Source organism: Herpailurus yagouaroundi, unplaced genomic scaffold (assembly GCF_014898765.1).
Source record: "Herpailurus yagouaroundi ecotype Mexico unplaced genomic scaffold, PumYag 219, whole genome shotgun sequence".
Classification (NCBI taxonomy): Eukaryota; Metazoa; Chordata; class Mammalia; order Carnivora; family Felidae; genus Herpailurus; species Herpailurus yagouaroundi.
The window spans coordinates 1990221-2001418 of NW_024412450.1; the positions used below are offsets into that span (position 1 = coordinate 1990221).

General features: G+C 39.7%; 1 protein-coding gene across 1 annotated transcript; it reads left to right on the forward strand.

The window, feature by feature from the left end:
- The first annotated feature begins 313 nt into the window (after positions 1 to 313).
- On the forward strand, positions 314 to 1550 carry OR12D2 (olfactory receptor family 12 subfamily D member 2). The gene has a single exon (XM_040457145.1). It carries the CDS (start codon positions 359 to 361, stop codon positions 1307 to 1309), a length of 951 nt encoding a protein of 316 aa, XP_040313079.1. The 5' UTR covers positions 314 to 358; the 3' UTR covers positions 1310 to 1550.
- Positions 1551 to 11198: the final 9648 nt, after the last annotated feature.

Below are 11198 nucleotides of genomic sequence, written 5' to 3' on the forward strand. Positions count from 1 at the left end.
AAGGTCTAGAGGTAGCAGTCTGGATGCCCATTAAAGTTTTATCAGAAGGTAGATGTGCACAGCCAGAGAAGATGGTAGGTTGGCTACATGCTCTGAGTCTCTGGGAGAAAGACACATATTAATGACAATCAAATAAAGGGAAAAAATGGTGGACCAATGGCCCAAAACCAACAGTTCACCATAATATCTAATAGTCTAATGAGGCAAATCCTATAAAAGGAATGATGTTGAAACTGTGTAAAACAATAATGTTCAACCTCAAGGTACCATTGTGTAGACAGGAAAATCCTCAACTACAAAGTCTCTGATTCTCAACAGAGGTACGCTCCATAGAGTAATTCATCCTTTCTCTTAAGCGATGCTGAATCAAACCTCAGTCACTGCATTTCTCCTCCTGGGAGTCACAGACATCCAAGCACTGCAGCCTTATCTCTTCGTGGTTTTCCTTGCAATTTACATGGTCAGTGTGGTTGGCAATGGAGCGGTCCTCCTGGTTGTCGTCTCTGATCCAAGACTCCATTTACCCATGTATTTCTTCCTGGGAAATCTGTCATGTTTAGATATCTGCTACTCCACAGTGACACTGCCAAAGATGCTGGAGAACTTCTTCTCTACACACAAGACAATTTCCTTCTTGGGATGCATCAGCCAGCTTCACTTCTTCCACTTCCTGGGCAGCACGGAGGCCATGCTGTTGGCCGTGATGGCCTTTGACCGCTTTGTGGCCATCTGCAGGCCACTGCATTACTCTGTCATCATGAATTACCAGCTCTGTACCCAGATGGCTGTCACAGTCTGGACCATTGGTTTTTTCCATGCCCTGTTGCACTCCATGATGACCTCTCACTTGAACTTCTGTGGTTCTCATCAGATCCATCACTTCTTCTGTGATGTCAAGCCTTTGCTGGAGTTGGCCTGCGGGAACACGGAGCTCAACCAGTGGCTTCTCAACACGGTTACCGGGACCATTGCCATGGGCCCCTTCTTCCTAACACTTCTCTCCTACTTCACCATAATCATCTCTCTTTTCTCCAAGACCCACTCCTGTAGTGCACTCCACAAAGCACTGTCCACGTGTGCCTCTCACTTCATGATGGTCATTGTTTTCTATGCTCCTGTTGTCTTTACTTACATATCTCTTGCCTCAGGCAGCTCCATGCAGGACCAGGTCGCTGCCATCATGTACACTGTGGTCACTCCTATGCTGAACCCACTGGTCTATACACTGAGGAACAAGGACGTGAAGGCTGCCTTGAGTAGGGTCTTCAGAAGGAGGGACGACCTGAGCAAATTCAGAGCACACTTCTAAGAAAGGAATCAACAGGAGATGATAAAGTTGGTGTGTGAGGTTAGACTGCTTCTCAGATCATGTACAATATGTGTAATAGGTGGAGCTGTCCAAAGATAAATGAGAAAGTCCAGCCTGATTGTGTTAAATAAAGCATTCCTAGGTACCATAATGGAAACATGAACCCATGGGACACCAGCCATAGAATCCTAATGTTCAATTTGTGTTCAGGATATGAGTTCATAAAAATGATTTTTAATGTATTTTTATGGATTCTCTAATGACATCAGGGATAGAAATATGCCTATATACTCATATATTAGGTACATGAATACTACTTATGGCTCTTTGTGTGGCCCATCTACTTAACATATTTCATGTGAGTAAAAAAAAATTCTTATATTGTTACATTTTGAGGATGAATTTTGAGCCACATTTACTGAATAGGATAAGAAATGGTAATTCTCAGGGGCACCTGGGTGGCTCAGTCGGTTAAGCCTCCGACTTCGGATCTGGTCATGATCTCACAGTTTGTGAGTTCAAGCCCTGCGTCGGGCTCTGTGCTAACAGCTCAGAGCCTGGAGCCTGCTGCGGATTCTGTGTGTGTGTGTGTGTGTGTGTGTGTGTGTGTGTGTGTGTCTTTCTTCCCCTCCCTTGCTCACACCTTGTCTTTCTCTCTCTCAAAAATAAATAAACATTAAAAAAATTTTTTTAAAGAAATGGTAATTCACAAATGAGTTAAAGGAATTTTTAGTCAGTATGTAGCTCCCTAAGCAGGAGGCAAGTAAGTGATTAAAACAAATGATTTAAGCACTAATAAACATGGACAAATTAGCCAATGTTTATCTAATGAGTTTTGGAAACCTTATCTCTAGAGATGTCTTAAAGTCAACTGGAAAAACTGTAATTGAATACTGTTAAATATTACCGAAAGTGGAGACGGACTGGAAAAAAAATCTCAAAATCCCTCCCTAGCTAATCAGTATATTATTTTCCCCTCAATCTTTGGACACAAGAAATGATGAGTTTCAAAAACCTACCTGTTTTTCTATTTTCTTTTCCTATTTCTATGCTTTCTTCATAGATGATAAATGATACCATACATTGTAACACTGGGGGAAAGTTCAGAATTCATCAAAATGTTGTCTGTTTTCCCTACTTGTCACCAAACCCATACATAGTGAAAGATACTATGTCATAATTGTATGAACTGAGGCATTTCTGGAGCTAGTGTCAGGAGGCACTATATTCCCTACTTTCTAAGTCTTGGGAGTGGTTACTGGGCCTGAAGGATGGTGGGGGCAGCATTTTTGACTGGAGATGCAGATAAAGACTGTGACAGGCCTTTATGAGCTCAGGGACTGACTGTTCAAATTCTCTGCATCCACTTTTGTGAACACAAACAATGTGGTTTGATCTCATCCACTGTTTTTGGTCCCCCAATTCTACTTTTGTTTATAAAAAAAAATAAAATGTGTCTGTGGAGAAGGCATCTTCTACCCTGAACTGTCTCAGCCCCTCATTTCTGTTGATCAGAATTTTTTACAAAATCCAAGCTCCACGCAGGCCGTGAACCAGAGAAGAACACGTCATTATCTGGTTGGCTACTGCTGCCTAACACACTAGCATCCCCAAACACAGAAGCTGAAGACACCTATACCAGGAAGTTACATTCTTCTGAGGCTCAGGAATTGGGAAGAACAGAGCAGGGCAGGGCTGGTTCTCCTCGATCATGCTTGTGCCGTGGCTGAGCTGACGTGAGCATCCTCGCGTGGAAGAGTTGAGAGCTGGCAAAGTCTCTGTCTGGGTCTCCCTTGGTCCACTCTCTCCAAGTGGCTATTCTGTGCTTTTGCAGCATGGAGGCCTCGGGCTTGACACTCTACGTGGGGGCCAACAGACCAGGACAAAGGCTGCCAGTCATCTCTCCAACAAACCCAAGAACCAGTATTGACATCACCTCTGTCACCTTGGACAAAATAGACACAGGCCAACCGAACTGCAGAAAGAGGAAATCCCCACCTTTAACTGGAAAGAATATCAAAAAATTTTGTGGACATCCTTAATCCACCATAGTCCCAACTCTGTCTACTAATAATTAACACTGTCCCCACATACTTTCTCTCCCTCCAAATGATCTTAAAATCTCTTCCCATTACAACATCAGTCGGAATCTACATCTTTTCACCTACACTGGGTCAAGGTATAAACGGGGCTTGTTGGGTACAGTTCCTCAAATATGGTTCTTTTTGATCTAAAGAACTTCAAATTAAAGGGTCAAATTATCTGCCCTAGGTAGAGACAGACATAGATTTAGGTATATTATAGAATATTTTTCAGTTGTGCAAAAAAGAGGAAGTGCTGGCATTTGTGACAATGTGGACAGACCTTCAGGGTATAAGGCCAAATGAAATAAGTCAGTCAGAGAAAGAGAAATACCATATCTTGCACTTATATGTGGAATCTGAAAGCACAAAATAAAGAAAAACAAACAAACAGACATACACATAAACAAAGAGAACAAACTGGTGTTTGCCAGAGGGCAGGGAGGTGGGTGGATGGGTGCAATAGGAGAAGGGGATTAAGGGATACACACTCCCAATTACAGAGAAAATAAGTCACAGAGATTTAAAGTACAGTAGAAGGAATACAGTCAACAATATTATAATAACTTCATATGGTGACATATAGTAACTGCAATAATCATGGTATGAAATTCCATAATGCATATATATGTTGAATCACAGTGTGATTTCACAGCGTGAAAGGTATGAGGTACATAAAAGTGAATTGGGGGAGAAAAAAAAAGGCAGTTCCTCAGAGGTGGGAGAACCCATTCCGGGGAGAGACAAAGGGGAGAGAAAGTGAGAGGGGTTGAAAAAGTGTTGCGTTGAGGTCGTACCAGAAGAAAACCTCTCTGGATACACACTGGGGAGTGAGAAGTAATGAGTGTCCCAGTTTTTTGTTTGTTGGTTGGTTTGTTTGTTTGTTTGTTTGTTTTACAGTATGTGGAGCTCAAATTCTGAAATTTTGGAAGTGGGTGACTTTCTCAGGAGAGGAATTGTGGTGTGTGCTCCTGGGGAGAAGGGAGTGGGCCCGGAGCGCATAGTGTGGTGTAGCAATCTCTGGGGTGAACCAGAAGAGAACAGTCCCCTTCCTGGAGTGCTTGGGAAGAGGGTATATTGCCTCATCAGGGAAAAAGACCCTGCAAGTGCCAGTAAAAAGTCTTTCATCAGCAGGGGACAGAGACTCACCCAGAAGGAATATAACCTTTTCTGCACTTAGCGGTGCTACACCACAGATTCCGTGCAATGCACAGGTGTAGGACAGTTTTGCAGGGACAAAGGACTTCACATAGCATGGAGAGTCTGTACTCCAAGGTAGAGAAGCGGGTCCATGCAGTGCAAGGTCCTTTAAAACTTCAAATTGTGAATCCCAGCTTTGCACCAAAGAACGCACGAAAGCTCTGGTGTAGGGTGAGCTATTGGCCCTCGTTATTATGTGAACGCTGGCTGAACAGCAGGGGTCGACATCCCCAATCCAAGGAAGAGAGATTGGGTTGGGGCCATTTTCCCCCAAACACCAAAATGGTGGGACTTCCCAGTGGAGGCAGGACCTGCTTAGACAAAACCCCATCCCTTTGTGCCTGGCAACTGTTTATTCACTGGGGCAGGACTGACTGAGCCATCAGGCCTCTCCTTCAGACCAACACGGCCACACCCTACATGCACCAAGTAAACTAAAAAGACAATGCATCAAAATGACACCTGCAGTTTTGCCGGAGCCAGAACCATGCTTACATTTTGTTCTTTTTTTTTTTTTCAATTCTTCTTTTTTACTTCTGTAATCAGTCTCATAATTGCTTGTTTTTTTTTTTTTTTTTTTCAATTTCTTTTCTACTTTTTGGGGACCTCAGGCTTCATTACTCTTTTCTATTTCTTTCTTCTCTCTCTCTATCTCTTTTTTTTCTTTTCATTGTCTTTGAAATCAACCTTATAGTTTTTTGGTTTTTTTTTTGATTCTCTGGGAGTTTTCTTGTTGCCTTTCTTATTCTCTTTTTTAGGGGACCCGCATTTGTTCCCTTTATCCAGGCCCACCTAGTTAAAGCTCCAAACACTCCCCACAGCAAGCAAGGAGGAACTCTGCAGAGAACTGACCAGTGGGAAAGAGCAGCCAAAATGCAACAGCAGAAGGCATACAGCATATACCAGAAACACTCTCTGAAGTGCGAGGCCCTAGACAGCATATGACCCCTTTTTACTACTGCACTACTCTCAGGTGCAGGAAACATAACAAAGCTTTTAAAACACATGAGACAGAAACTTAGCCAAAAGGACAAGAGGGAGGAATTCTCCCCAAAAGAAAGGTCAAGAGTAAATCACAGTCATTAACTTGCTCAAAACAGATATAAGCAATAGATCTGAACAAGAATTTAAAACACTCAATATGACTACTAGCTGGTCTTGAGTAAAGCATAAAAGACACCAGAGAAACACTTGCTGCAGAGACCAAAGACCTAAGACTAGTCAGGATGAAATAAAAAATGCTATAACTAACAGGCAATACTGACTGGATACAGTCACCATGAGGACTGAAAGAGCAGAGTAGACACAGGTGATACAGAATATAAAATTATGGAAAACAATGAAACTGAAATGAAGAGGAAAGGAAACTATTAGATCATGAGGGAAGACTTAGAGAACTTAGTGATTTCATGAAATAAAACAATATCCATATCTTACAGGTCTCATTAGAAGAGCAGAAAAAGGGGACAGAAAATTTATTTGAACAAATTATAGCTGAGAAGGGAGTGGCAGGAAATATTCAATGTGCTGAATAAGAAAAATATGCAGCCAAGAATTCTTTATCCAGCAAGGCTGTCATTCAAAATAGGAGAGAGCTTCCCAGACAAAAAAGATAATAATGATGATGATGATGATGATGATGATGATAAGGGAGTTTGTGACCACTAAAACAGCCCTAAAAGAATTTTTAAAAGGTCTTTCTGGGTGGAAAAAAAGAAGAGAAAAAAAAAAAAAAGACCAAAAGAACAAAGACTACAACAGACAGAAAACATCACCAGAAACACCAACTCTACAGGTAACACAGTGGCACTAAATTCATATCTTTCTATAATCAATCTGCATGTAAATGGACTAAATACTCCAATTAAAGACATAGAATGGATTAAAAAAAAACCAAGATGCATCTATATGCTGTCTACAAGAGACTCACTTTATAACTAAGGACATCTGCACATTGAAAGTGAGGGGATGGAGAATCATCCATCATGCTAATGGACATCAAAGGAAAGCTGGAATAGTCATACCTGTATCAGACAAACCTGGCTTTATTTTTTTAATGTTTCTATATTTATTTTGAGGGAGAGAGAGCACAAGCAGAGGGGTGGGGCAGAGAGACGGGGGAGACACAATCTGAAGCGGGCTCCAGGCTTTGAGCTGTCAGCACAGAGCCCAGTGGGGGGTTGAAACCCACGGACTGTAAGATCATGACCTCAGCTGAAGTCAGATGCCCAATCAACTGGGCCACCCAGGAGCCTAAAACAAACAAGATTTTAAAACAACTGTAACAAGAGATGAAGAAGGGCATTGGATCATAATTAAGGGCACTATCCAGCAAGAGGATCTGACAATTATAAATATTTATGTCTCCAACTTGGTACACCTAAATATATAAATCAATTAATCACAAACATAAAGAAACTCATTGATAATAATACAAAAAAAGTAGGGACCTTAATACAACACTTACATCAATGGACAGAATATCTAAGCAGATAACCAACAAAGAAACAATGCCTTTGAATGATCTATTGAGCCAGATGGACTTAACATATATATTCAGAACATTTCATCCTAAAGCAGCAGAATACAATTTTTCTCAAGGGCACATGGATAGATCACATACTGGGTCACAAATCAGCCCTCAACAGGTATAAAAAGATCAAGATCATACATGCATTTTTTAAGAACACAGTGCTATGAAACTTGAGATCAACCACAAGTAAAAAATTGGAAACAAGCCCTCAAATACATGGAGGTTAAACAACATCCCACTAAAGAATGAATAGGTTACTTAGGAAATTAAAGAAGAAATTTAAAAAATACGTGGTAGCATATGAAAATGAAAACACAACAGCCCAAATTCTTGGGATACATCAAAGGCAGTCCTAAGAGGAAAGTATACTGCAATTCAGGCCCATATCAAGCAGCACCAAAGGTTCCAAACACACAACCTAACATTAAATCTAAAGGAGCTAGAAAAGGAGCAGCAAATAAAGCCTAAAGCCAGCAGGAAAAGGGAACAATAAAGATTAGAGCATAAATGAATGATACACAACAAATAAAAGAAATAGTAGAACAGATCAATGAAACTAAGTGCAGGTTCTTTAAAAGAATTTTAAAAAATTGATAAACCCCTAGCAACACTTATCAAAAAGAAAAAAGGGAGAGAATCCAAATAGATAAAATCATGAATAAAAGAGGAGAGATCACAACCAACACCACAGAAATACAAGAAATTAGAATAATATGAAAATTTAGATGCCAACAAACTAGGCAGTCTGGAAGAAATGGAAAAAAAATTCTAGAAAATGATGCAACACCAAAACTCAAACAGGAAGTAATAGAAAACTTTACCATATCAAGTAAAGAAATTGAACTGGTTATTAAAAATCTCCCAACAAACAAGAGTCCTGGGCCAGATGGCTTCCTGGGGTATTATTACCAGACAGTTAAAGAATAGTTCATACCTATTCTGCTCAAACTGTTACAAATATAGAAATGGAAGGAAAGCTTCCAAACTCATTCTTTGAGGCCAGCATTACCTTGATTCAAAAATCAGATGAAGACCCCACTAAAAAAGAGAATTATAGGCCAATACCCCTGATGAAACTGGATGCAAAAATTTTCAAGATACTAGCAAATCAATTCCAACAGACCATCAAAAGAATTATTCATCATAATCAAGTAGGGTTTATTCCTGGTAAGCAGGGATGGTTCAATATTTGCAAATCTACACCACATTAATAAAAGCAAGGAGAAGAATCATACGATCTTTTCAATAGATGCAGAAAAAACATTTGACAAATACAGCATCTTTCTTGATAAAAAAAAAAAAAACAACTCTCAAGAAAGTAGAGATACAAGGAACATACCTCAACAACATAAAAGGCAATATAGGAAAGACCTAGATCTAATATCATCCTCATAGAGGAAAAGTTCTCCAGATGAGAAACATGACAGGTATGTTCACTCTCACCATTGTTGTTCAACAATGTACTGGAAATCCTAACCTCAGCAATCAGGCAACAAAAAGAAATAAAAGGCATCCAAATCAGCAATGAAGAAGTCAACTTTCACTCTTTGCAAATGACGTGATACTCTACTTGCAAAACCCTAAAGACTCCACCAAAAAACTGCTAGAACTGATACGTTAATTCAGCAAGATCACAGGATATAAAATCAATGTACATAAACTGGTTGTATTTCTAAACACCTATGATGAAGAAGCAGAAAGAGAAAGTAAGAAATTGATCCCATTGGCAATTGCACAAAACCCATGAGATGCAGAGGAATAACCTAACCAAAGAGGTACAAGACGTGTATGCTGAAAACTATGGAAGCTTATGAAAAATTGAAAACACAAATAAGTGGGAAACATTCCTTGTTCATAGATTGGAAGAACAAATATTGTTAAAATGTCAATACTACCCAAAGCAAGCTACACAGTCAATGAAATCCCTATCAATATAACACTAGCATTCTTCACAGAATTAGAACAATCTTAAAATTTGTATCAAACCAGAAAAGACCCCAAATAGCCAAAGAAATGTTAAAAAAAGAAACCAAAGCTGGAAGCTTCACAATTCCAGACTTCAAGCTATGTTACAAAACAGTAATCATCAAAAAAGTTTGGTATTGGCACAAGAACAGACACATAGATCAATGGAACAGAATAGAGAACCCAGAAATGGACCAACAAGTATATGATCAACTTTTCTTGACAAAACAGAAAAGAATATCCAATGGAAAAAAAGACAGTCTCTACAACAAATGGTGTTAGGAAAACTAGACGTCATAGACAGAAGAATGAAACTGGACCACTTTCTTACATCATAATCAAAAGTATTTCAGAAATCCTAAAAAACCTAAAAGTGAGTCAGGAAACCACCAAAATCCTAGAGGAGAAAATATAAAGGAACTCTTTGGCATCAGCCACAACAGCTTCCTACTCGACATGTCTCCAGAGGTTGGGATCTCAGCAAGATAAAAGGCTTCTTCACAGAAAAGGAAACAATCAATAAAACTGAAAGGTAAATGATGAAATGGGAGAAGACATTTGCAAATGACCTATCAGATAAAGGGCAAGTATCCAAAAATCTATAAACAACTTACCAAACTCAACACCGCCCCAAAAAAGAAATAATCCAGTGAAGAAATGGGCAAAAGACATGAACAGGCACGTTTCGAAAGACATCCAGATGACTAACAGACACATGAAAAGATGCTCAACATCATCATCAGAGAAATACAAATCGAAACCACAATGAGATACCACCTCACACCTGTCAGAATGGCTAAAATTAACAACTCAGGAAATGACAGATGTTGGCAAGGATGCCGAGAAAGGGGGAACACTTATGCATGTTAGTGGAAACGAAAAACGGTGAAGCCACTCTGGAAGAGAGTATGGGGGTTCCTCAAAAAATTAGAAATAGAACTACCCAGCAATTACACTGCTAGGTATTAACCCAAAGGAAACAAAAATGCTGATTCAAAGGGGCCCGTGCACCCCAACATTTACAGCACCACTATTGACAATAGCCAAATTATGGAAAGAACCCAAATGTCCATCGATTTTGAATGGATATAGAAGATGTGGTTTATATATACAATAGAATACTACTCGATGATCAAAAAGAATGAAACTTTGCCATTTGCAACAATGTGGATGAAACTGGAGTATATTATGGTAAGCAAATCAGAGAAATACATACACCATATCACCTGACTTACATGTGGAATTTAAGAAACAAAACAGATGAGCATAGGGGAAAGAAAGGAAAAATAAGGAGGAATGCGTGGGTGGCTCAGTTGATTGGGCATCCGACTTCAGCTCAGGTCATGATCTCATAGCTCCTGAGTTCAAGCCCCACATCAGAATCTCTGCTGTCAGCACAGTCACTGCTTTGGACCCTCTGTCTCCTTCACTCTCTCTCACTCTCTCTCTCTCTCTCTCTCTCCATCTCTCTGCTGCTCCCCAGCTCATTCTCTCTCTCTCTCTCTCAAATAAATAAGTAAGCTTTAAAAAAAGAGAGAGGGAAACAATTCATAAGAGACTCTTATATACAGAAAACAAACTGAAGGTTGTTGGAAGGGAGGTTTGTAAGGGGGTTGGCTATAAAGGGTGGTGGGCATTAAGGAGGACGCTTGTTGGGATGAGCACTGGATGTTGTATGTAAGTGATGAATCACTAGGTTCTACTCCTCAAACCAATACCACATTGTATGTTAACTAACTTGAATTTAAATGAATACATTAAAATACCAAAAAAAAAAAAAACTTACTGAGAATTTCAAGATGATAAAAAAAGCTTTAAATGAGGTGCACAGCCCTGTGTGGGGGCTCCAGTCACATGCACATGAAGCTGACCATATAATAAAAGAATATTGAAGACAATTTCATTTTGACTCGAGAAGAAAAATGACTTATAAACAAGACCTCAGAGAGACAAAACATAAAGAGAAAATGTACTGGTCATGACTTCATCAAAATATCAGATTTCTAGACATCTGTGGGAACTGTAGATACAATTGAGGTGGGTGGTATTCTGAAAGGATGGAGACCACACTGCAGTTAGCTGTAGAACCGGACCCTTCGTTTGAACACGA

Coding starts and splice junctions, on each gene's coding strand:
- OR12D2 (XM_040457145.1), top strand. CDS start 359: ATGCTGAATCAAACCTCAGTCACTGCATTTCTCCTCCTGGGAGTCACA.